This window comes from Denticeps clupeoides, chromosome 15, assembly GCF_900700375.1.
Source record: "Denticeps clupeoides chromosome 15, fDenClu1.1, whole genome shotgun sequence".
NCBI lineage: Eukaryota > Metazoa > Chordata > Actinopteri > Clupeiformes > Denticipitidae > Denticeps > Denticeps clupeoides.
The window spans coordinates 72,091-98,204 of record NC_041721.1 but is presented as its reverse complement, the minus strand read 5'-3'; the positions used below and the strand labels follow the sequence as shown (position 1 = coordinate 98,204).

Genomic DNA, 26,114 nt, shown 5'->3' with positions numbered 1-26,114 from the left:
TAATGTTGGCGTTGATGTGTAGAGATGTTCTAGAATTAACAATCTCATACGAGTAAAAGTCTACAGACGGAGAACAAGATTCTCTGCACACATCATGTCAATTTCATGGAAATAAGGAAATAATGAAACTGAGCAATGTTTTTGATGTAGTTAATAAATTGCTTGTAGGTTTGATAACCAGTGGTTTTCTTTTCACTGGTTTGTATTGGTAACCTAAGACACATTTCTGTAGACAAGGTTAAAAAAAAAATAGCAGAAACAGATTCTAATTCAGTTTTTTTATAGCCGCATATATAATACAAAAGTGAAAATGTTTAACGCTTTCAAATAGATCCAAATCTATCAATCTTTACACCATACACAAAAATAAAACGAAGCAAAAACCTGACTATGTTGTCAATACTGGAGGCGGAGTCAACGTGGGGAACGCCCCTCCTCTTGGGTGAGTGATTAGCCTCTTCTATGTAAAACTGACAGTCATTGGACGATTTGGCCCATCTTCTGTGTCTGTGTGTTTTGTGTGTTTAAACCCATCCCAAATACAGACACAACAGCGGTGTTTCATTTGCCTAGGAATATTTTAATAAAGTCCAAAACAAAAAAAATAAAAAGAACTGAAAAATCTGGCCACAGCCTATCATGAATAGTTTAAAACTTATTTACATTATAAATAAGCCGGCTACGTACAACCATTCTACTAGCCCTACACACTGGGGCCAGACAGACAGTTTGGCAGTTCCCTCTCTTCATATACATGGCTGCTTGGAGGAAAGCATGTGTGTGTATGTGTGTGTGTATGTGCTCTTGATGGGAAACACAAGACGGAAAAAAAAAAAAGCCCATACATCCCCATGTGTTTATTGACAGGAAGTGTAATACAGCTGCAGAGAAGCTGCGGTGCTGGTAACTGAGAGAAGACGTTTCATTGGTCGAACTGCAGTCCGCTCTGCCCGCCCCGAGTAATCTGGGTATTTCATTAGTCCACCCGTCTGTCCATCACATGCCACCAGCAGGTGCTGCTAGCTGCTCTCCTCGGGGTCCGCCTGGGGCATCACAAGGAGGTTGGACCCGCTGCACGTGGGCGGGGCCAGCACCACACCCTCCATTACCAGCTTGATCGCGGGGGCGGCGGCGCTCAGGCCGGCGGCCTTCCGCGAGCAGGCGCAGCAGATGTAGTCCTCGTTCTCGGCCATCTCACACGACACGCCCACACACACCTGGTGGAACCACTCGTCACAGCCGCCGTCACACTGCACCCAGTCCACCTGCGGAGCCACGAAACACATCAACACGCAGGACAAAGACCATCTGGAGTCTGGACCCACAATCAATACTTCTTTCTGGAGGCTGCTCTTAATTTTAGTCTTTGCGTCCAGCTGTCATTTTAGTTTTTACTAGTCTTAATCACGTCCAGACTCATTTTAGTCTTATTTTAGTCAGAATTATCTATGAATGGATGTTTTTTTTTGTACTCAGTACAAGTACAGAGTAGAACAGGCAAGAACAACATTTAAGTCAAACCCATTTCAACATTTAAACAAGGTTAACGTAGCATTATATTACTGTTAGCTTGTAGATGGTAGCGCTATTCCTGTAAACTCCATCACATCCTAATGTTTGCTTGATGAAAACACTCACCTTGTCCTTGCAGGGCCGCTGGCAGTTCTTGGCAGCGCAGACAGCGTTCTCGTCATTGGAGTCCTCGGCGCCGGACCAGTCGTACTTGGAGGGGATGTCCAGGATCTTCTTCTTCTCCTTCTTGTCGAGGCCCTCCTTGATGCACTCGGCCTTGGCCGCGGCCTTCTCCTTCCTCTTCCTCTCCTTCTCCTCCTTGGCCAGGCGCTTGGCCAGCTGCTTCAGCTCCCGGGACTTGTCCACGCTCAGCTTCAGCTTCTTCTTTTTGGTCTTGCCCGCTCCGTCAGCACTCCTCTTCAGGTCCCGCGGCCTGGGCCGGCCCTCCATCACGCCGGCGGCCAGCAGCAGCTGCTGCTCCGCCCGCTCCAGTTTCCGCTTGCGCTTCTTCTCAGAGTCCTTCTGCTTCAGTTTCAGCGGTTTTTCCTCTTCTGGCTGCGGAGAGTAGGAACGAAAATATGAATATAAATCATAAATAAATAAGTGTTCCTTCTCTTTAAAATGTGTATTTTGACGCGACCCCACCTCCAAGACCTGCAGGAAGCGCTCCTCTGAAGGCGGGTGTGTGGCCTGCAGGATCCTCCAGATGTGCTGGGTTTCATCCAGAGAGACTTCCAGAAGGTCCCCTACCATCATCAGCTCCTCCAGTTGGCCCTTTGCAGAAGGAGACAGTTCCAGCACGGGTGGCTCCAGGCTGCGGGGGACCAGGGGCGTTTTCCTCGGCTGTTTGCGAGGGGTGACCGTGCCTGGGGAAAGAGGAGGACAGAGGTAAAAGGGACAAGGAGCAGAGGAGTGAACACAAAAATCTATACGTCCTTCTTGGACCATCTGATGAAGAGTTCAACGTACTCTGGGTGCAGGACTTGGAGGCGGAGGAGTAGGCGTGCTCGGCGCAGAATGAGGGCGTGGCCGGCCACATGTGACTGACCACCTCCTCAGACTTCACAGGGATCTCATCATCACAGAAAAGGTAGGGCTTCACCTCCCCGGAGTCCTGGCCATTCAGAAAACATTTTTATTAATTTCACACGTCTGGTAAACTTCGTTAAAAAATTCTAGACATTTACTCAGAAATAAACCTTGATGTCGTAGCCGTAGGTCTCACGGATATCTTCATCCGAGTCGGTCTCCTCGTCATCGTAGTCCACAGACGGTCTCGGTGAGGTGGCCCTGCTGAATCCGCCATGATGGAACGTCTGGATGTGTCCCTAAGAAGAAGAGAACATATATTTTGGAAGTGAACAAGAAAAAGGTAGGCGGAGCCGGGGCTGCCTGCTGCAACACCTGGTAAAAATTGTTGTAGTCTGGCAGTGAGTTCCATGTACGGTCAGTAGAGGCCAAAAGTCTGGACACCTTCTCATTCAACGTGTTTTCTTTATTTTCATGACCATTTACGTTGGTAGATTCTCACTGAAGGCATCAAAACTATGAATGAACACATGTGGAGTTATGTACTGAAATAAGTGAAAACATGTTTCATATTCTAGTTTCTTTGCTCTGGTTCCTGCTTTACACACTCTTGGCATTCTCTCGATGAGCTTCAAGAGGTCGTCACCTGAAATGCTTCTCCAACAGTCTTGAAGGAGTTCCCAGAGGTGTTTAGCACTTGTTGGTCCAGCTCACCCCAAACCATCTGGATTGGGTTCAGGTCCGGTGACTGTGGAGGTCAGGTCTCCACTTTTTGTTAAGTCCAGAACTCCACATGTGTTCATTCATAGTTTTGATGCCTTCAGTGAGAATCTACCAACGTAAATGGTCATGAAGATAAAGACAACACGTTGAATGAGAAGGTGTCTCCAAACTTTTGGCCTCTGCTGTATATATGCACACACACAGTGTATAAATTTTGGGGCAATCTGACCTTTAACCCCCGAATACGTCCTGCATACAACAATGGTGGTTAACACGTGTGTGTTTGTGCTGCAGCAGGTACAAGAAATCGTCTCTACGCTGCACATTTCTAATGGAGAGACGACGCTGGAGAACAATGGCGGCCTGATACGAGTGTAGAAGCTGAATGGACGCCATCTGAACGGCGTCCTGGTGCTGCACTTTGGAGCTGACACCACGAACTCCAGAAATACGGCCGATTCAGGCGTCTCATGACGTGAAGTTAAGTAGAGAAATGAGATAATCGTAATGGAACGGAACCCGCTGGAGCTGTGATCTGTTCCACGGCCTCACCTGCAGGTCGGGGTTGGCTGCGGCCTTCTGCAGCTCGGCGTTGATGATCTTCTCCGTCTTCTCGCGGGCCGCCTGCTCCACCATGCGCTGGCTGAGCACCGACAGCTTTGCCAGGGCGGACGACAGCTCGTCGGTGGCCAGCGCCTGCCGCGCCCGGTCCTGCCACCCCATGGCCCGCTCGGTCAGGCACTGCAGAGCCTCGCCCTCGGGCAGAAGGACCGGGAGCTTCTGGAGGGACACCAGAAGCGAAAGGATGGTCTCCAGCCGCGGGCGGCGGGAGCGCTGGCACAGCGGGCACAGGAACTTGGACTCGCGGGCGTTGCTCTGCCAGCTGGCGCCCGGTTTCTTCTGCGAGCTGGTTTTGGGCAGCGGCACGCAGGCCCCGTGGAACCAGTCCTTGCACAGCTCGCACTGCAGCATGAAGCCGCTGGCCGTCTTGCGGCACAGACAGAACTTCACCTCCTCGATGCGGTCCGCCATGGCCATCTTGGCCAAGTTGGCGGCGCGCAGCGAGCGCATGGCCTCCACCTCCTTCTGCTCTCTGGCCTTGAAGGAGGCCACCACGGCGGCGGGGTCGCGCCCGTCCTCCACGCCCTCGTCCAGGTCGCTCAGGCTCTCCAGGTCCAGCCCTCGCTCCTTCTCCAGAAGCTCCTTGGCCCTCTTCCGCTTGCTCTTGCTGTTCCCGTACACGCCGATGTCCGAGCGCGGACTCAGGACCTAACAAGCGCAGAGAGATGATGAATGCCACACCGGACGCTCGCGTACATCTACATCGCCGGCCCCGCCTCACCTGCAGCAGGGTGTAGGTGGAGTTTTTCTTGAGGAAGGTGCGCGCCGTCCTCTCCCTCCAGGCCCGCGCGGAGGCCACCTGCGACTCCACCTGGGGCAGCGGGTCCAGACGCACGGGGAGGGAGCGGCCCCTGGCCAGCAGGCTCTCCAGCTGGTCCAGGTAGGCGTAGTTGCTGCCGCTCTGCGGGTGAAGGACCCATCATACGCCTTTAACCCACCCACGTTCTACTACAAAACAAGCCGGTCATCTATGGAACCAGATGTGTGGTGAATATTTGGAACCAAACTTTCCTAAAACCAAACAAAGGTGAGATACATACTTTTTTGATTACATCTCACTCTTTTTAAATGCAGAGGACACATTTTGTTGTGTCACCATGTTCTGTGTGTGCGGCTTGAATTGCTAGTAGCCTAGTGGGTAACACACTCGACTATGAGCCAGAAGACCCAGGTTCAAAGCCCACTTACTACCATCGTGTCCCTGAGCAGGACACTTAACCCTGAGTGTCCCCTGGAAGACTGTCCCTGTAACTACTGATTGTAAGGCGCTCTGGATAAGAAAAAAAAAAAAAAAAAAACTGAAAGTGCTACAGAGCTCCGCCCATTGTCCCCCCCCATATCGCCCAGCCCCACCGTGGCTGGGAGGTTGAGCAGAACCGGCGCCGCCGCACGGACCCACCGATACGTACACGTACTTCTAATCATGCGGAGTCGGCTCGCAGAACGAAAGCCTTTACCTGTATGGCCTCCACTTTCACGGTCCACTCTTTGGCCTTCTGTAGAGCGTCCCTCAGAGCCAGAACGTTGGGCAGGTATGCAGGGATGTTCTTGGCCTCCATGACGATGCTCTCCAGAGTGACCATACTGTGCCGTGGTCTAGGAATCAAAAATGGAAGAGTGAGCAAATGAGAAATTTGCCAAGTCCTGTTGAGGGTTGGAGGACATGTGATACCTGGCCTGCAGACAGGCTCGGGCCTTGTCTTCCCAGCGCTCCGACACAGTGAGGATCTCCTGCAGCTCCGTCATGGCCTTCTCCAGAGCGTGGTGTGGAGCCAGTCCCACCCCGGAGTCGATCAGCCTCTTCATGAGCTCCAGCGTGACGTGCTGAGGCTCGCCTAACGTCAGACGCACCTCGTCCAACCAGCGCGCCTGCTGGAGCTCCTGCTTGAGCCGGGGCAGCTCCGGCAACTCCACGTCGAGGCCCGTCCCCAGATCCAGCAGGGCCTGGAGTTTGGAGGAGTCCGGCGTCTCGTCAGACAGCGCCTCCTGCGACCGTTCGTGGAACTCTTCCACGCTCTCCAGCAGCTCCTGATCACAATCATACATGCGGAATTCATATACGTGGACCTGAGCGCGGTCAGGTACATGATGGGATTTGATATTCTCGGCCACCGTCGTCAGGTGATTGGTTTTAATTATTATGAGAGTGATGTGAAAATGGATTCTGCCACATTTCCTGACTTGTCAGGATTACAACTCTGACGTATACGGTTAATATCACGGTATGATAAAGAGCTAAAGTACAAACGCTAAGACAATTATTATATCTAATTCCAATGTTGTGTGTTGTTGTGTACATTTTAGGATTTGTGGCAGCATGTGTACAGCATGTATTTTCTGTCCAGACGCTCACCTGCACCTGCCGAGCCTGGCTGACGATGCAGGGCAGCCGAAAAAGCTGCTCCACAAACGCCTTCAGCTCCTCCACGGTCAGCTTGGTCCGCGACCGGCCGGACTCGGGCCTCTGCCTGCTCCCAGGACCAGCAAATTCAACGTCTTAGACGTGTCTTTAGCAAAAACGCCGGGGCATTTCTGGTGTGGCGGTGCAGTGGAAGACAGACCTGTGTCTCTGCTTGTGGTTGAGCAGCAGCTGGGCCACCGAGGAACAAGTCTCCGCCTCCTTCACCAGCTCCCGCAGCCGACGGAAGAGGTCGTTCTCCGGGTACTTCCTGTCCTCCGCGTCCTCCAGCAGCACCTTCAACTCAATCAGGTCTGAGGGAACGGGGGGGGGGGGGGGGGGGGGGGGGGGGGGGGGGGTGTCGAGATATTTACATTTACCAGCATGCACCACTCCGCCGGTTTAATTCTGCCTCCAGTCCCCCTGCAAGCACACAGCTACCTGAACACCAAACCCATTAGAAAAGGATGGTCTGGATTTCACCGGCAGCAAAGCCTCGCGTAGACAGAGGAGAATAAACCAGGTCTGCTCCGGCTCCATATTACTCTCACGGTAATTCAGATCATCTGACTCCACATCCCACCTTTTTTGTTCTTGTGATCAGCGGCGAGAGCTTCCGTGACCCTTTTGGCCCAGGTGTCATAGGACTGAGCACGAGACTTGACCCCATACAACATGGCGGGAAATTCGTCCGGCTCGTACCTGAACCTGGAACAGGAGTAGACAGGTAATTAGGAGGCTCTCGGAAGCGCTCTGGAAAATGCCATGAACGAAAATTCAACTAATTAACAGCATATTTTGCGAAGAATTATTCGCTGCATATTAAAAGGTCCTCTGTCATGAAAGTGTGACGTTAATACGAGTTCCCCCGGCCTGACTGCGGCTAGAAATGGCGATAGGTGTAGCTCTGAAGCCACCAGCTGAACTAGGACCTGTCCGTCCTTACCGAAGGCACTTGTTGCTGAGGGGACAGTCGCAGAGCTCGGCAGCGTGATGGAGACACACCAGCCTCTCTGGGCTGCAGGAGCAGGTCAGCGCCGACAGGAAGCAGGTGGTCTTGCACTTGTGACACTGGCGCTCGTCGTCGGGGACCAGTTCGAACACTTCCTGCTCGGAGGACAGCACTCCCTGCGCGCACGAGACAAGCGGAAAGAAACCTGTACACGCGCTGCTTTCTGTCTCTACTAGCGGTGCCACGTCACATGACCCTCACCATCTCCTGCACAGCCTGCCGCAGCCTGCGCTCCTCCTGCGTGGCCTCCTCCAGCTCCTTGAAGACGGCCGCCGCCAGCTCCACGTCCAGGCTCTCTGGGTCGGCGGCCATCTTGCAGAGCAGCTCGTCGTGGGAGAAGACGCAGTGGCGGCGCTGGCGCCGGTAGTGAGCGACGCACTGGCGCCCGAGCGGGAGCTGGACGGGGCCGAGAGGAGGTCAGAAAAAGTGTAAACACGCGCACGGAATCTGGCGACGCCCAGAAACGCGGCGCGACCAACACGCACCCAGTCTGCGGTGCAGAAGTTGACGGCTTCGGCGAAGTTGTAGCCCTGGTTGAAGCCGCTGTGATAGGCTCTTGGAAAGGTCACCACAAACTCCCCTGCGCACTGATTGGTCCGGTAAACCTGCCAACGTGGTAAAAAAGGCGGCCGTTCACCGTGACGTCAATAAAGACAAGAAGAGACGGGCGAGCGAGACACACCGGGACGCCATGCTCCATCAGTATGTTGGGGTTCATGATGGTGACCAGCTGGTGCAGCAGGTCCGGCTGGGATTCGAACAGCTCCGGGGCGAGTTTCCTCATCACCGTCTCCAGCTGCTCGGCAGCGTGGGCCGGAACTCCGTACCACGTCTTCGGCTCCCCCCTGGCAGCAGAGGGCAGGAAAACACAACGGCTGCAGTCTGGACCGTCCAGCGTGCCACTAAACGTTGGCTTGGCACCAGTGGGACTCTGACGGCACGCTATTAACATTTGCATGGACACAAAAAGACGTCCTGCTGACTAGACGTGTGTCTCGATCGCGGTTATCGACGCATCAAGATGCATGCAATCAATTTCTCTACATTAAATATCAACTACGTCAGCGAGATGAGAGTTGAGGCCTCGTTCACACAGACGTCCGAACCTTTTTCCGGCTCACTGGGTCGAATCGAAGCGTCCACACGGGCGTCCAGCACCACCATTTAGTAGGTGCCCAATAAACGCCGCACGCAACATTTTCTTGGCAGTACAGCGCAGATACTAAGCACGGCAAAAACCCGTACGCTGTTCACAGGGCGTTCGTTTCGAGCGCCAGCTCAGATCGGGCCGGCCAAGCAGCATCATCACGACGTAATCCACCATGTTCTGCATGGAGATGCATCCATTACGGTTGGAAAGATTGGTTAGAAAACTCCTGCTTCTGTTCGCGGACCCGGCACAGCGGGAGGCTGCGGCCTGTGCCCACTCACCAGTGCAGGAAGTTGATGGAGTAGCTCCAGTGGTCCTCGATGTGCCAGCAGAACGAGGAGAAGCACATGCCCACGTACAGCCACGGCACCTTCATGCCCGAGATGTCCACGTTGATGTGGGCGAGGACTGACTGCTCCAGCACCGGCATGTTGTTGAGGTTCCAGCCCGAGTTGGCGTAGTCCTGTGCATTTTACAACAGCTTTTTCACTCCTGCTATTAAATTCATTTTACAGTTTATGTGGCTGAATGTAAAATTAAAACACAACCTCCTGTATGAATATATAGGATACAAAATAAGCAGTTAAAACACACCCATCACAACACATCAATCAAGTACACTACCAGTTAAGAGTCTGGACGCCCCGACTCTGTGGCGGTTCTGGAGAATAAGACGGAGGCGTTTTGAAGAATCCAATAGAAGAAACATATTTGGTGTTTGTTGTATGAGGAGAAAGTCACGTCTGTTTGATGAATCTGTTTTTGTGTTCACTATCGTCATCATCGTCTGCCGCTGGATGAGACGCTCATTAACGTGAGTGAATGATCAGAAAGTGTTCAGTAGAAACCTTCAGGACTGTTGGAAACTGTCCCCGTTGTCCAACGTAAGGTGGAATACGAGAGTGTGAAAGGCTGCAATCACGGCAGTAGAGATGCAGATCTTCATATAACGTGGATTATACAAGACCAAACTGGTAGCGCATGGTATCCAAATCTGGTGAATAAATGTCTTGACCGTAACCTGATTATTCTGTATAATGTTTTAATATGGTTTACCTCCTCGTCTCCCAGCAGCCTCCTCTTGCCGTCCCTGACCGGGAAGCCACTGCCCACGTCCTTGGAGCTGATGTCAGCACCATACTCTACAATGACGTCCTCCTCGATGCTGCTGACCAGCCTCCAGAACTCCTTCTCCACCAGCTCCGTCGGGACCATCTTCACACATTGGAAAGGTCAGAACGCCGCCACCCCCAGTTCTTACCCACACCGCGGCCATTCACTCGGCACACTCACATGCACAGGCATGTTGAAATAGTCCGATTTGAAGTGGTCGGCCATCTCTCCGAAGCTCTGGAGGGTGTACTCGCGCACGGCCTGCTCGAACCCGAACGCCTCCCGGGGTTTACTGCACTCCTGGGGAAGAAGGCGGATTTACTCCACAGCTACTCATTTAGCAAGAGAGGAGGAACCCCGCCGCCCTTACCTCTGCAACACATTTAGGGCAGCGCCAGTCCCCCTTGGGCACGTCCTGCAGGGGCGGGATCAGGCAGAAGGTGTGGTAGCTGTCGTCACAGCCGTCACAGAGGAGGAGGCGGTCCTCTTCGTCTCCCCGCCCACACGCCAGGCACATGTACAAATCGATCTAGAACAACAGCCGTCACACCAATATCACGGTCATACCGACGACCAGAATTGTTCAGTCATACACACACACACACACACATAAAAACAGAAGTTACTTACAAAATTCACCTCCAGAGTCTCTTTCCGCGGGCGCATCTTAATGGAAAAGGCCTGTGCTTTGAGGTGCCGCTGCTTCTTGATAAACCCTTCGTCTTCGGCACAAAAAGAAAAAAAAATCTGTTCCATACACCGTGTATTTTCCATATGTACTGAAACGTTAGGAAAAAATAAAACCTCACCAGCTGGAATAATCTCTAATCCAACTACTTTAGGGCTATCGCCGAAGATCTGAAGGTTCTTAGGCTCTTTGTTTTCTCGCTGGAGAAAAGGCAAGGGGACAAGAAATCGGAATTATTTACTTCAATCTTGGGGATCAACCATCTCAAAGCAAACATACCTCATCTAGAACAGACCTCAGATTTGAGCCGACGGGAGCGTCTCTCGGGGAGACGATTGTCCTTGTTCTGCGTCTGATCACACAGGTTCTCCCTGTCTTTGCAGTCCTTGTCTTTGTCCTTCTCTTCGTCATCCTCATCTACATCCTCATCCTCACCTGCTTGGTCCATACCCTCGTCTGTTCCATCAAGGTCCTGATCCTCCTCATAGAGCCTGTGGATGCCCTGGGCAGGATAACAAAATCAGACGGTCACAGGTGAAGAGCCCAGATGTGAAGACGCGCTGCAGTTATGCTTACAGTGAGTGAGGCTCCAGACTGGAAAAGCTCGTAAGGATATAGAATCCTCTCAAAGTGGGAGCGAAGAAGCGATCCGATGCCCTTTCCGGCAGGGAAGCCCATCCGGCTGGCCACTTTGGACCACCGCTTCTCCTTACACACGGTCTCAAAGCCACCTTCTGATGACACGATCTGCACGACAAAAACAAACGTGTGTCTAGTGTGGAGGAACACACCAAACGAGAGACCAAAATACACCTACATCAAACCCTACATTCATTTTCACAGACCTTGCTGAGCAGATAGAGGTCCAGAACCTTCCGTTCCACATGAGGGAACCGGAGCTTGGATCCCTGCAGCTCCCAAAACTTGGCAATCTGGTCCAAGAAGTTGAGCTTGACCCGAGTGAGAGCCTGAAGAACAGAAGGAGTGCAACAATAAAACACTGCAGACAAGAATGCATATGAACAGGTGGCAGTGGGGGACCCTGAAATACACAAGGCCTGTACTCCACTTAAAACCGAGATACACAAGGTAAGAATTTACACCATTTACACTGCCTTACCACTTGAGCAAAAGTACAAATAAGTTCCATTTAGTTACAAACCTGTCCAAGTCAGATTTAATGTAATATGAACTGGTGTTTGTTAGCAGAATAGCTGACATCAGGGGGTAAGGCTTGTTGTGTTTGTAGGTGTGGTGTTTACCCGCTGCACTAAACTCATATTATATTATAATATAATTCAAATTATGAACTTCAGATTTTAATAGTCTCCACGAAGAGCAGAAATATCTCAACTAGACTAAAAATAATTACATGAAATAGTTACAAATCTTTAATTATAATTCACTGTAAATATGGCTTGTATTACATAAGGGGCAGTGGTGGCCTAGCGGTTAAGGAAGCGGCCCCATAATCAGAGCCCTGTAATTCAGATCCCGAACCGCCAAGGTGCCACTGAGGTCCCCTTGATGAAGGTACTGTCCCCACACACCAATGGTTCTTACCAACGGTGATGGTTAAATACAGAAGACACGTTTCACCGTGACACCGTGTGCGGTGCTGCAGTGTTTCACAATGACAGTCACTTCACTTAACTTCACTCATCTAGGAAAAGCAATTTCCTTCGGTATTAATAAAGTTTTCTGTTTCAGATAATGGACTTTTTAAGTGAAAGATTCTGGACAGCTGCACAGGATGAGCGTGAAAAAGAATGCATTATTAAGATGCCCGGGGGTTGCAAGATAAGAATGATTTATGCAACAGCTATCTCTACATAACTCATTACTAAAAAGGAACGACAGCTTTCGCATAATGTAGAGGAGAAAAAGTTAAATATTTAACTTTAAACTGTTAAAATAGTTAAAGTAAAAAAGTATCTCCAAAGGAAAATGTTTTAGTAAAGTACAGATACATGAAAGAGACTACTACAGTACAGGAGCAAGTTTGCTATAATCATCTCATCACCTCAAGTTCATTGAGCCTTTGGACACGTGGGGTGAAGCGAAAGTTCCTCACATCACAAGCAAACGGTGGTTGCCAGTCCTAGAACAGAAAGAGGGAAGAAAAAGTGTGAGCGATGTGTTAACAAACACAAAAATTCACAAGTGAAACAATTTAAAGCAAACGCTCGGAAATAATATTTGTAATGCACTTTGATAAACAAAGTTGCATTAAGTCATTGATTACTTCATTGATAGTAAAATGTAAGTCGCTCTGGATAAGGGAGTCTGCCAAATGCTGTAAACGTTATGTAGAGTAATTAGTCAACAAATGAAATATTCATTATTCATCACAACAATTCATTATTTTCTGGCTTAAATCGCTGCACTCAAAACTATTCACAAATTAAATCTGTAAACGTGTTATTTTGTATAGAAACTATGGCAACGTTATCGCCACGCCTCGAATTATGCAAACGAGGCGGATGGGGGCGTTACCTCGGGCGGCCGGATTTTGCATATCCCAGTTTTCTCTGCGATGGGTCGGATCTTGTTGATGAAGCCCAGCGGGTCGGAGAAATCCTCCCAGCTGGGCTCGAACACCGGACACTCCGGCGGGGGCACGAACTCGGAATAGACCGACATGACGGCGCAAAACCGGCTGCACCGGAGTATTAAAATATATATAAATGACAATAAATCACTGAAGCGCCGAAACGAGCTTTCAGCCCACGGACGCCATCCCTCTGCTCATGATGGAGGTCTTAAAAAATGACAATTTCAGCTTCTGCAAAACTGTTCCAGTTTTTCCCATTTCCTCATTCGGGCACCATTTTCACGGGTCGCGTCTTAAATCCTCATCTGTTCCGGGAGAGCAGGCGGCTCGGCTCCGACTGACGCCCCATTCATTAACAGGCCACGGCCGCGCTGACGGCTCCGGCTCCCAGGCTCCCGGGCGGGGTTCCGCTGCACAGGGACCGGGCCCGCACGTCCGGGCCACCCATCGTCCCCCTCTGCGGGTCCAGAGCGCTTCCCTCGACCTGCGTGCGCCCGTTTATTCGAACACGACGGCACCGGAGCCGACGATGCTAAGAGGCTAACAACAACAACAGGGAGCGACCGCCGGACGGCCTCCGTCCACGAACTTTCCCCGGTAGCGTGTGCGACCTGGATGTTCGTTAGGCGATTTCGAGCATCGTTAGTCCGGTAAGGGTCGTCGGCAAAGTCGCAAGTCCTCGATGTTTTCCTCCGTCCAGACTCCTCTCCATTTTGCGTGCTGGCCGCACCCCGACCCCCCGAGACGTCGCTGTATCCCTCCGCCACGACGCTCTACTCAAAAAGGACGTTCATGGATTCGTGGTTTATTCTAGAAAGTGCACACACGCCCGCCGTGATGCAAACAATTGATAACTACGCGTATTAATAACCACATGTGTCTCTGCAACGTTGGCACGCCGCAAGGCGACTTTCTTCCGTCCTTGTTGCGTCGTGGCGCATTGATATTAAAAGGTGATACGTTCCACGTAAGGTCGCGGCTTTCACTTCCGGAGACACTTTGCTCCTTTTTTAAATGGTTCGACGTATTTACTGAATATAATGTGAACAGCACAGCAATACAAACACCAAAAGGCTAAAAAGAATGAGCAAAGTTTGAACAGATGCAAAAGGCCGTGGTTATTAGCACCGTCACATGTATAAGTGAAACATACACTTATATATTTCTAAAGGAACATCATGTAAATGTCTTTAAAGTTGGAGCACAAAACCAAATCTTTGATGGCTTTTTATGCCCTGAAACAGATATAATTTTTTGTAAAATTGTTTATATTTGCAATAAGATGCTAAAATATTTTCCAAATATACATTTATTGCACATTGGCAACACTCCTTGTTCTTTTAATCCGCCTGTATTACTCTGCTGTTTTTTGTGAGGAATTGTTTGTTTTATATATATGTCGAACCACATTACAAAAGCATTTTCGTCTCGTCGTCCGCCATCCGTGAACTTGGTCACAATTTAGAGTCAATGTGATTCATTTGAGTGGTTTTCGTTATTTTCAAAACGCGTTTGAATATTGAGCTTTGGTCCTCGTCGCACCATGTAGCCGCCGAGGCTCTCGCGAGATTTGGCTCTCGACGCGAGTCTCGCGAGATCGACCAGCGTGGACTGGCTCCGTCGTGGCGGACGGGCTGCGGGAGTGTAAATAAACACGGCGGCCGCGCCGCGGACGTGGGCAGGGTGTCGCGCAGCTCGGCCCTCCAGGGCGGACGCGTTCGGCGGCTTTTATTTCTCGTTTCCGTGGCTCGAAGCAGGGCCTCGTCATCGCTGTAGCAGCTGCAGCTATGGCTGCCTTCGCTGACGACGATTCCCGACTTCGGGCGGAATTGGATGAAATAAAGTGAATAAAAGGGGAAAACTCGCGGCCGACAGCCATGGACGCCGACGACATCGTCATCATCGTGGAGAACGAGGCGGAGAGCGTCCCGGTGCAGGAGCAAAGCGCGAAGGCGCCCGGCAGCGAGGGTCTGATGGACGTCTGCCCCGTGTGCAAGCTCAGCTTCCACAGCCGGGAGCCGCAGCTGCTGCCCTGCCTGCACTCCGTCTGCAAGAAGTGTCTCCCGGCGCCCGCCAGGAGCCTGGCCTGCCCCGGATCCGCCAGGGCCGGCCACCCGCAGGCGGACAGCGCGCAGAAGCCGCGTACGTATCCAGCGCAGCCACGGGTCTGGAACTAGGATATCTGCAGCGGAATTCTGGTGCTTTTATATACAGTACAGGCCAAAAGTTAGACACACCTTCTCATTCAACGTGTTTATAAGTGAGAACATGTTTTATATTCTAGTTTCTTTGCTCTGATTACTGCTTTGCACACTCTTGGCATTCTCTCGATGAGCTTCAAGAGGTCGTCACCTGAAATGCTTCTCCAACAGTCTTGAAGGGTTCTGTCCCCGTAACTACTGATTGTAAGTCGCTCTGGATAAGGGCGTCTGATAAATGCCGTAAATGTAAATAGTCATGAAAATAAAGAAAACATGAGAGTGAGAAAGTGTGTCCAAATTTTGGCCTGTACTGTATATACAATTATATTTGGCTAGTCACAATTCCAATGCTGCTTTATTGAGATAATCGAATACAGATTAGAATCCAGTACTGTAAATTCCTTCACAGGAATTGTCGGAATGTCGAAGTTCTACAATCAATTTTGACTAGTAATATCTTACTTTGAGGCATTCAAAAAGATGAATCAGAATCGTGTTTATTGGCCAAGTCCATACAAGCACATGCAAGGAATTTGATTCCGGTAGATGGCGTCTATCAAGTACAGTGTGGAAAAAACAACAACAATGTGTACAATGAACAATATCCAGCAAATCTAATATACAATCTGTAATATGGATTTATATCTATAGATGTAAGATAAATGCTAAAAGATGTATGTAAGTGTTATTTGTACATATTGTATAATATGTTTATACTATTTAAACATAAATTGTAAATATAAATATGTGTACGAATCTATTTAGAGATATATGTGTGTATAAATACAGAGAAGTGCAGCGCAGTGCTGAAGGTGTTTCGCAGAGTGACAGTTTCAGCTGTTTAGGAGGGAGATGGCGAGGTGTCGGGTGGTCCTGGTCTGCAGGCTTCTAGAACGTCTGCCAGAGGTCTGTGAGGGATCTGAGATGATCCGGAGAGGTACAGGTCCTGGATGGAGGGCAGGGGGCGCCGCAGTCTGATCCTGTCCTGTTTAGTGGCTGCTCCATATCAGCCGGTGATAACTGCAGTGTAGAACTGGATCAGCAGCTCTTGTGAGTTGCCTCAGGAAGTACATCCTCTGCTGGGTCTTTTTGAGGATGGAGGAGTAGGAGATGTTGGCCTCTTTTTTTTTTTTTTTAATTCTTTTAAAGTGAAGTGATTGTAATACACAGCACATGGTGCACACAACAAAATGTGTCCTCTGCTTTTAACCATCACCCTTGGTGAGCAGTAGGCAGCCATGACAGGCGCCCGGGGAGCAGTGTGTGGGGACGGGACCTTCATCAAGGGGACCTCAGTAGTATCTTGGTGGATCGGGATTCGAACCGGCAACCTTCTGATTACGGAGCCGCTTCCTTAACCGCTAGTCCACCACTCTCCAACTTCAGGTCCTGGGAAATGGTGGTGCCCAGGAACTTGAAGGTCTCCACAATAACAACAACAACATTTATTTCTTATATAGCCCAAAATCACATACAGTATGTCTCAATGGGCTTTGACAGGCCCATGTAGTCTGTAGACCCAATAGACACCGGGTTGTCTGATATGGTGAGGGGGAGCAGTGTTGAGAGACGTCTCCTGAAGTCCCCTGTCATCTCCACAGTCTTGAGCGTGTTCCAGTACTGAGGGACCGCAGTCCACAGTCTTGAGGGCACCAGTACTGAGGGACCGTGTTCCAGAGGCACCGTGTTCCAGCCTCACTTGCTGCTTCCTGTCTGTCAGGAAGCTGGTGATCCACTGGCAGGTAGCAGGTGACACGCTGAGCTGGGAGAGTTTGGAGGTGAGGAGTTCAGGCACAATGGTCCACAAACAGGATCCTGGCGTAGGCTCCCGGATGGTTGAGATGTTGCAGGATGTAATGCAGCCCCATATACACTACATCAAACTGCAGGGGGTCCAGCTGGTGTCCCGTAATGTCTTTCAGATGGGCTGAAACCACGCGTTCAAAGGATTTCATGACCACAGACGTCAAGGCGACAGGTCTGTAGTCATTCAGACCAGTGATGGTGGGTTTCTTGGGGACCGGAATAATGGTGGAGCGTTTGAAGCAGGTGTGAACTTCACACAGGAGGGCGAGGGGTGTGTATCTGACCTCCTCAGTTCTTCTGCCAGGTCTCTTGTTTGCTGCAGCAGGGGGTGGGGGTCGTCTGTAGCTCGTGAAGTCTCGCAGGCCTCTCCGGGCTGACGCAGTAGCCTTCTTTTATTTACTTGGATGTTCCTGGCTTGCTTGACAGGGCCCTGTCACCACTTCTGTGGGCGTCCTCCTTGGCCTGTCGAAGGTGCTGCAGTTTGGGAGTGGACCATGGTTTATTGTTGTTGTATGTGCAGAAGGTCTTGGTTGGCACACACACATCTTCACCATAACTGATGTATGATGTCACAGCGCCAGATTATCAGATGCAGCTTCAATCTGGATGATCTGACAGACACTGTGACATCATAAATGAGATGTCAAATTCAAATTTAATTTTATTACACGGTATGATATGCAGTGAAATGCTTTTAGCAACTGCTTCAGACCACAGTATTGCAAATATTGAAAGTATGAAAACCAATATGCAAATATTGCAAACATAACCAAATATTACACTTTTATGTCTTTAACATAAAATATGTGTAACAGGTAGGGTGAAGGTGTGCAAATGAGTGAAAGTCAATAAAGATAAAAAAAGAGCAGATATTTTGTGCAGAGTCCAGAGTGATTGAAGGTGAAAGTGCTAGAGTTCTATGTACTGTTGTAGTTGAAGCTCGGACAGCCTGCGGGAAGAAGCTCCTCCTCATCCTCTCTGTGTTGGACTACTGATCGCAGTAGAGAGAACAGTCCATTGTTGGGGTGGCTGAGGTCCTTCACTATCTTCCTGGCCTGGTCCAGCACCACTTGCTGTAGATAGATTGAAGGTCAGGGAGCTTGGTATAGATGATGCGTTCGGCTGATGGAACCACCCTCTGTAGGGCTCGCCTGTCCTGCATGGTCCATCTTTTTCATGTGTTTAATTGGAGATATCTTTAACTGGCGCCAGCAGCTTCGTCACGTGTCTCTTTTCCTCCGCCAGTCAACATCATCAGCTGCCCGGTGTGCCAGCAGGAGTGCGTGGACGCTGACGTGCTGGAGAACTTCTTCGTGAAGGATGCGATGGAGGTGCCGAGCAGCACGGTGGAGAAGACCAGTCAGGTGCCGGGGCGGGGCGTGCGGAGTCTATGGGCGTGGGTCATGATGAGTAACCGTGGTAACCGTGCCGTCTGATGCTTGCTCTAGCTGTGCATGAGCTGCGAGGACAACACCGAGGCCACCGGCTACTGCGTGGAGTGCGTGGAGTTCCTCTGCGTCACCTGCGTCGAGGCCCACCAGCGGGTCAAGTTCACCAGGGGTCACAGCATACGGCAGAAGGAGGAAATGTCCACCGGTGCGGAAATGTCCCGTCTGTGCTCCCAGCACTCCGCATTCGCCCGTGACTTTCTTCGTTTTGTCGTTCTGTCTAGGATCAGTGGGGCCTTCGACGCAAAAGCCTGTTTTTTGCGACATCCACAAGCAGGAGCCCCTGAAGCTGTTCTGTGAGACCTGTGACCGCCTCACCTGCAGAGACTGTCAGCTGCTCAAGCACAAGGATCACAAGTAAGTTTTTATGGTCGCGCCCTGCAACGCAGGAGTGGCATTCCATTTCATTACTGCTCGCTTGTTCCCTTGAAGCTACCAGTTTCTGGAAGATGCCTACAGGAATCACAGGGAGCACCTGGAGAACATGACCCGCCAGCTCCAGGAGAAGAGGAGAGCCATTGAGGAAGTGTCTCACACCATCAACACCGGGTAAATAGAGTATCTAGGCTGCAACATGCGCTGACTGAAGGAGCGTTTATGAATGCAGCACTTCACCTTCCCATGAAATGGTTGGGACTATTTAAAAGTGTAAAACCCACAAATACTCCTAATTAAAACGTCAGTGTTAGAGTAATTATGTTGGTGTTCGAAGAACTGGGTTGTCGATCGCTCCCAACTCTCATCCCAAATCAACTATCTCCTACAAGCAAAAGTCTACAAATGGAGGAATGAGATTGCATTTATCGGACAAGTATGTGAGTGAACACGTAAGAGATTTTATTCCGGCCGATGGTGTGACTCAAGCACAACAGTATAAAACAGCGATACACAATATATATATATATACAGAAAACATATACTTATATACAGAACCGACACCACAAGCTTACAAAAAGTGCAGCTGCTGTTTAGGAGGGTGACTGCGAGGGGAAAGAAACTTCCTGTGTTGGCTGGTCTCCTCGTGACCTTGTTCTTGAGAGGAACAGGTCCTGGATGGAGGGCAGGGGTCCGTTAAGGTCGTTGCAGTCGGTTCCTGTGCTGTTGAGTGGCTGCTCCATACCAGACTGATGGATCAGCACCTCCTGTGGAAGACTGTTGTCCCAGGAAGTAGAATAGAATTGAACGCCTTTAATGGCTGGGGAGCGTTTCAACGTCTCACTTTGATGTTCCTGGCTTCTGAAGTCGTCCTCCTTGGCCTGGTGGAGGTGTTGTAGTTTGGAAGAGAAGAATGCTTCATGTACATTTAGATTTACGGCATTTACCAGACGCCCTTATCCAGAGCACCTTACAATCAGGGACAGTTCCCCCCTGGAGATGTTCAGGGACACGATGGTAGAAATTGGGGTTCGAACCTGGGACTTCTGGTTCATAGGCGAGTGTGTTACCCACTAGGTTACTACCACCACGTGGTTCATTGTTGTTGAATGTGTGAAGGTCTTGATTTGCACACACACATCTGCACAAAAACTGATGTATGATGTCACAGTTAGTCCATTTCCTACCAGCCTTACTCCTCTTTTACCCTGTTTTATTTATTTTTATAACGTTTTTATAACTGCATGTTGTACTGCTATAACTATGCATGCGACTAATAAAGATCTTGAATCTTGGACCAGATTGGAATGTTCTGAAGCTACCTGGAGAAAAGAGCGATGGATGTCTTGTAAAGTGTCAATATGCTGTCTTTATTTAGGAATTTTGTGGGTTAGTTTTGCTCAGTTAAAACCCCCAGGCACACTAAAAAGGGAACCGGGACATTTTCTGTCCAAGGTGGTCCATGTCGGCCTCTGGAGGAACGTAGACTCCCAGGAAGAAGAAAACTGAGAACTCTGAACAGTTTTCAGGTTTGGGCTGCAGAATGTCTGTCTCTCGGTAACGTCCCCGCACACTGCTCACCAAGGGTGATGGTTAAATACAGAGGACACATTACACCATATCACCGTGTGCTGTGACAATGACAAAAACAATCACCAGTGTGTCCCATGCTCCTCCAACTAGAATTAAAAGCGAAATCTTTTTCATAATGTGGCCTGAGTGACTGACTAAACACACAGAAAGTACGAGAGACTATCGTACCGAGGCATTGTTTCATGAAAATAAGGAATTTCTGCAATATAGATGAATCAATATTTTTAATATTTTGCTGTATATGCATATTTTTCCCCCAGGCTTCAGCAGGTGGACGAGAACCGAAAGGCGGTCGCTGCCGAGGTGAAGAAGTCCGTCTGTAACTTGGTGATGGAGATCAACAGGAAGGGCAAGATCCTGGTCAATCAGCTGGAGGTTGGTCTCCTCGCGTTTTTTTCTTTCTGCGCTTGAACCGACTGGCCGGGATCAGTGATGGATTTTGGCCGGTCACTCGCCCTCCGCAGGCGCTCACGAAGGACCATGAGACGGGCCTGAGGAAGCAGCAGGAGGACGTGAGCGCCATTTCTAAACACCTGGACCACGTCATCAACTTCACCAAGTGGGCCACAGCCAGTAGTAGTGGCACCGCCCTGCTCTACTGCAAGAGGCTGGTCTGTATTCATTAAAAAAAATGTATAAAACCCATTGAACATGTATGTGATGCTTCAACATTGGTAATTAAGTTATTGAAAATGGTGGAAGCTGATCTGTTGAAAGGCATGGTGACTCTACTTGGCTTTGTCCCCCAGATTCTGTGTCAGATTCAGTATCTCATGCGGACGAAGTGCAACCCCTCCTTCGTTCCTCAGAGTCTGGTGCGGTTCCAGTGCCGTTCTGCGTTCTGGGCCTCGAATGTTGACCTCGGTAAGGGGGACTGAACTCGCTGCCGCCGGCTCGATTCGTTCGCAGCCAAGTGAATTTCTGTTTGTTCGGTTGCCTCCAGGCTCTCTGGTTGTGGAGAAAGTTACGGCTCGGCAGCCCACCAACATTCAGGTGTTTCCCAGCCCGCCCAGCCAGCCGGGCCCCAGAGCCGAAGGGCCGATCGTCGGCTTTCCCGGGGGCCTGCCCCAGCAGAGGCAGAGCACCCTGGCTCAGCTGCAGATGCAGGTGGACAAGCTGGCCATGCATCCCATTCGGCAGCCCCCTCCAAACCACTGGCCCTGGTACCAGAACGCGCGGATGCCGGCTCCGCCCCCACCCAGGCCCATGCAGGGGGGCTCACCGTCCCAGGGCGCCCCCAACATGGGGCCGCAAGGTCGGCGGTACCCCGCCCGCAGTCCTCCTACCATGATGCAGAACACTGGCCTCCCTCCTCAGGTCAGTGTCTGTGTCACAGGCTGGGATCCTGTCATATTTTCACTTTTGTCACATGAATGTGCTTCTGGTTTTAAATCATTTAAAGGTTTCCTGACAACATTTTTTTTTTTTTTTGGACTTTATATGGTCCACTTTTATTAGTTGGTCCCCTAATTCTGTACCTGACGTCTCTTTCTAAAATCCAGCCTTGGTGCAGAATTACAGACACTTTGATCCAGTCCCACAAAGAGATTTCCCAGGACGCGCCGTTTAACCGTCTGTAGCTTTAAATGCAAATGAGGAGGAGGGAGGCGGGACGAGGAGGGGGGAACGGTGAACACGAATGGCCAAAGCACTCTTTACCAATATCACCATTTCTAGCCACTGCAGGACCATAGACAGGCTCGGGAACCTGGTATTAATGTTAAATCATCTCACAAAGTCACATTTTCATGTCAGGGGACCTTTACATTGTAAATTTCATTTCTGCCCTCAGGTGCTGAGGGGAGTTGTGAACACTTCAAACTTTCCGCACAAACCTATGGATGCGATGCAAGGCACGTCCCGGTACCCGGCAAACGGACCCCCGCCGTCCGGGTGTCCTCCCTTCAACACTCCGTCCTCTCTGCATCAGGTGGGTGGGTCAGGTGGATGAGTGAGGCGGACGGCGATTTCTACTGTTCAGTACTGTTCATGTTCGTCCAACTGTTCCTAAGCAGCCTCATTCAGCAGCATATGGTCACGTGACCTTGCGACCACGTAACAATGTAACAACACAGAAAGATGTTTATAGAAGTTCATTTCGGCCAATCAGAGAGCATATTGATGTGGTCAGTTCCTTATTCTTGTGCTTTGTGATCTGCTTTAGAGAAACCTCATGGATCCATTATTCCTGAATAAAAGGAGTGAACCTAGTGGCCCCATGCTGACGTCGGTGCCCCGGCCAAACCTCAACCACAGCATGCCCCCCGGTAGGTTATTCTAAAGTAATGGTTTTAATTATTAGCTGATTTCACAGTGAACGACAGCGACACACACACAGCAGTCAGGAGAGGAATCTACAGTGACTTGAGAGAACCTTTTGAGAATTGTCCTGAATAGTGCACCATATCGCAATGACCATCACTCCACTTACATTTACATTTATGGCATTTGGCAGACGTTCTTATCCAGAGTGACTTTCATGTATTCACATTAAGGTGCTAGTAGCCTAGTGGGTAAGACACTCGCCTGTGAACCAGAAGACCCAGGTTCAAATCCCACTTACTACCATTGTGTCCCTGAGCAAGACATTTAACCTTAAGTTGCTGCAGGGGGACTGTCGCTCTGGATAAGGGTGTCTGATAAATGCTGTAAATGTAAAATGTAAATGTATTCATGATTCTAAAATTCTTTTTCTATCAAGCACAAGGAAGGCAGATTTTGGCCACTCCGGCTACAGCGGCTTCCGCTGAGCTGAAAAGGAGGTACGTGACACACACACACACACACACACACACACACACCAGGGTAACTTGTATCTGTCCTACGGTAGTCATTGGAAATTGTTTTCAAGATGAATAATTAATTTTTTTTTTAACAGCACTGTTTCATGGAAACGTTCGGCGCCACAGCAGGACGCCCCTCCCACTTCTTCTGTTAAGAGGCGGAGGAGGAGGTCGTCTCCCGGTCCAGTCATCGTAATTAAGGACGAGCCGGAGGACGATGACGAAGTTCGATTCGTATGTTCGCCACTTTCATTAAAAAGGGAAACTGGCGGGATCTGCAGACACCACTGACCTCCATCCGCCTCCTAGGTCCAGTCCACCGTGAGGGCCAGTCTACCAGACAGCACCGGGGTCCAGTCCCAGACGCAGCTCCAGGAGTCTCCGCCCTCAGAGGAGCAGCGGGCGGAGAAGACGCCGGACCCCGAGGAGGACCCGAACGAGGACTGGTGTGCCGTGTGTCAGAACGGAGGCGAGCTGCTCTGCTGTGACAAATGTCCCAAGGTCTTCCACCTGAGCTGCCACGTCCCCAGCCTGCACTCGTCCCCCAGGTACCGCGGCTCAAATAAAGATGTTGTTCCTCTGGATGCGCTACAGCTCACGTGTTCATGTGCCCGTGCAGCGGCGAGTGGTTCTGTTCATTTTGCCGAGACCTGACCTCCCCCGAGATGAACTACGACTGCGACACCAGTCGTGGGGCGGTGAAGGACGAACCGGACTCAGAGGGCTTCACCACGGTGGATCAACGAGTACGGCTTAATTTCGAACAAAAAAAAAAGAGCGGTAACCATTTCCTCCTTCCACAGCCAACATGTCACACCCGCCGTCTCATCTGTCGTCCGCAGAAATGCGAGCGGCTGCTGCTGCGAGTCTACTGCAACGAGCTCAGCACCGACTTCCAGGAGCCCGTCTCCCCCTCGGTAAGATGCCGGCGGCTCGTCTCAGCTGGGTCGCGACCCGCCGCTAACTCCGCCTCTCCTTCTCGCGCGCAGCGGATGCCGGAGTACAGCCAGATCATCAGGCGTCCGATGGACCTCTCCGTCATCAAGAGCAAGCTGGAGCACAAGCAGAGCCCGTCCTACACCAGCCCGGGGGAGTTCGTGGAGGACGTCAGGCTCATCTTCAGCAACTGCGCCAAGTTCCACAAGGTACCTGGCCACACCAGCGCGTGAAGGAATTATTTCATAATGACGTTGTTAAAAAGTAGTTCCGGTAGCGACTGTCCGGAGATCTGGTCTTACCGGGCATTTATAAAACCAGGCATATTCTGTATACTGAGAATGAAGTGAAACCTTGCGGTGACCGCAGTGAAGGCGGCTTTAAATTTTAGATCACCTGATGCCACAGACGTCTTACCCAGCCATTTTCTGGTGTTCATTTCAACCCATACGTTGATATTGTTTTTCTTGCAGCCATTAAGTAGGAGATGTAGCAAAGTCTTCTGATCCTGGGACAGATAATCCGGGAATTTGTCCAGTAGACACGTTGAGATCGTAACTCTTTTATTTCAAGAACATCACATGAAGTGAAGTCATTTGAAGTGAAGTATTTCACTTTCTAGAGGGTTTAGCTGCTGTGCTGCAGAACATCTGACGGTGGCTGATGCGAGAGTCTCTGCTGTCACCGGTGGTGTTGAAGTGTCCTGGATTTTTATCACGCTCACTACTCGCGATTGGATAATGACCCAGCAGAACTTGCAATCATGATAGATTCATGAAACGAATAAAGAGTCACATCTGTTGCTCATGTTCTGAAAAAGAAATGGCCAAGAGAAGGATCTTTGAATGCCTTTTGTGGCGTGAAAGTGTGTAGCTGCTCACTTGAGACCAGTTGTAACGTAAAGTTGTCGGTTTGGCAGGAGGACACAGAGATGGCGGGCGTAGGAGTCAGCTTGGAGAACTTCTTCGAGGAACAGCTGAAGCTCCTGTATCCAGACCGGACCTTTCCCAGTGTGAAGGAGGAGGAGCGCCCAGCCTCATCCTCCCCTGATGATGATGACGACGACCCCGCCGCCACTGCCACAACACCACCTGATGCCATCATGCCACAAGGCTCTGGAGTCACGTCACCACCCAGCATTCCAGGGGAGGAGGTGACTGCAGCTTCAGAAGACACTCGCGACGTGGACGCCACCATGGACAGCAGTCCCAGAATCCTGCAGGACGCCCAGGAGACACAGGAACAGCAGGAGGGACAATAATCCACAATATGCATTTAAATGGAACCACAGCACACGAGTGGCGGCACGGAGGACATTTTATTATTAAAAAAGGTCTATGTAGCATGTGTTTTCTAGCAAATAATATGTATCATAAGTTATTTTCTGTAGGTGTGAAAGAGTGAGGTGCAGTTCTGCATTTTCACTCGGCTGGGTTATTAAAAACCGGCGTAAATTGAGGAATTCTGTAAATACCCAGTGTGCAGTAGATTCTTTTTGTAAGGTTCCTGAGATTGGAGATCTATGTGCAATTCCTGTTCCCTCTGAGACTGACTTTTCACCTTGAACATGACCGTTTTGGCGCTCCACCTACTCACCAGTCGTGATCGAACCCAACAAGCTGCCTGGTTCCTGCTGTAGGAGCTGCTCCATCTGAGGCTGAGGCTCCTGCCTGCCTGTAAAACCCACCAATAAAGTGGTTTATGATTTCTTTTTGTACTTTGTTTCGTGGAGAATTTCTCTTTTAACGCAATTATACATGCTGTAAGCAATTAGTGCCTTTTATGAGGACAAATGTTTCACCATTAAATGTCGCTGTAATCTAAGACATAATGATTTCTTGTGTAAAAGACTCAGGCTTACCAAGAATGGATAAAACATAATGCCTGCGATAAACGTTTTTTACTTAATTAACGAGGATTGTTAATTGACGCCTCATCGCCAAAGTGCAGCGTGTAGTACATCCCTGCGGCCGCTGGGGGCGAAGACGCGTGTGCTGCCCGCCATAACACTCCGCCACGTTGCCATGTCGGATTAATCGAAGCCGTTTCTGCGCTTGTTTATTTCGACAAAACATTTCTGAGATCACAGGCTACGATGTTTTCCGGAATTGCGATATCGTTCAGAATCACTCGGAAATTTGAGTACGTTTAGGATGTCGCCTTTATGTTATG

General features: G+C 50.1%; 2 protein-coding genes across 2 annotated transcripts; one reads left to right on the top strand and one right to left on the bottom strand.

The window, feature by feature from the left end:
- Nucleotides 1–559: 559 nt before the first annotated feature.
- Nucleotides 560–13,747, bottom strand: kdm5a (lysine demethylase 5A). The gene is made up of 27 exons (XM_028954210.1): nt 12,743–13,747; nt 12,270–12,347; nt 11,092–11,214; nt 10,823–10,993; nt 10,542–10,748; nt 10,368–10,446; nt 10,189–10,280; nt 9,929–10,087; nt 9,739–9,858; nt 9,502–9,660; nt 8,727–8,908; nt 7,978–8,140; nt 7,781–7,900; nt 7,497–7,691; nt 7,230–7,411; nt 6,867–6,991; nt 6,447–6,597; nt 6,239–6,353; nt 5,558–5,913; nt 5,343–5,481; nt 4,607–4,786; nt 3,817–4,533; nt 2,712–2,840; nt 2,482–2,626; nt 2,158–2,378; nt 1,639–2,067; nt 560–1,265 (listed from the first exon to the last, which is right to left on the bottom strand). Exons 1-27 carry the CDS (start codon nt 12,887–12,889, stop codon nt 1,020–1,022), a joined length of 5,130 nt encoding a protein of 1,709 aa, XP_028810043.1. The 5' UTR covers nt 12,890–13,747; the 3' UTR covers nt 560–1,019.
- Nucleotides 12,804–25,659, top strand: trim24 (tripartite motif containing 24). Its single transcript, XM_028954211.1, has 18 exons — nt 12,804–14,942; nt 18,053–18,171; nt 18,256–18,403; nt 18,480–18,612; nt 18,688–18,804; nt 20,484–20,598; nt 20,688–20,834; nt 20,973–21,087; nt 21,167–21,540; nt 22,016–22,153; nt 22,388–22,490; nt 22,925–22,985; nt 23,102–23,240; nt 23,316–23,554; nt 23,626–23,752; nt 23,849–23,923; nt 23,996–24,151; nt 24,862–25,659. The coding sequence occupies exons 1-18, from the start codon at nt 14,678–14,680 to the stop codon at nt 25,201–25,203; spliced, it is 2,913 nt and encodes a 970-aa protein (XP_028810044.1). The 5' UTR covers nt 12,804–14,677; the 3' UTR covers nt 25,204–25,659.
- The last annotated feature ends 455 nt before the right edge of the window (nt 25,660–26,114 follow it).

What these genes read in the sequence shown, in the direction of transcription:
- kdm5a (XM_028954210.1), bottom strand. Translation starts at nt 12,889, where the DNA reads ATGTCGGTCTATTCCGAGTTCGTGCCCCCGCCGGAGTGTCCGGTGTTC. An exon ending in ATTAGAGATTATTCCAGCTG is followed by an intron (nt 10,281 to 10,367) that starts GTGAGGTTTTAT and finishes TTTGTGCCGAAG; the next exon opens with ACGAAGGGTTTATCAAGAAG. An exon ending in CCACCTACACCCTGCTGCAG is followed by an intron (nt 4,534 to 4,606) that starts GTGAGGCGGGGC and finishes TGCGCTTGTTAG; the next exon opens with GTCCTGAGTCCGCGCTCGGA.
- trim24 (XM_028954211.1), top strand. Translation starts at nt 14,678, where the DNA reads ATGGACGCCGACGACATCGTCATCATCGTGGAGAACGAGGCGGAGAGC. An exon ending in GGACAGCGCGCAGAAGCCGC is followed by an intron (nt 14,943 to 18,052) that starts GTACGTATCCAG and finishes TTCCTCCGCCAG; the next exon opens with TCAACATCATCAGCTGCCCG. An exon ending in TCTCACACCATCAACACCGG is followed by an intron (nt 18,805 to 20,483) that starts GTAAATAGAGTA and finishes TTTTTCCCCCAG; the next exon opens with GCTTCAGCAGGTGGACGAGA.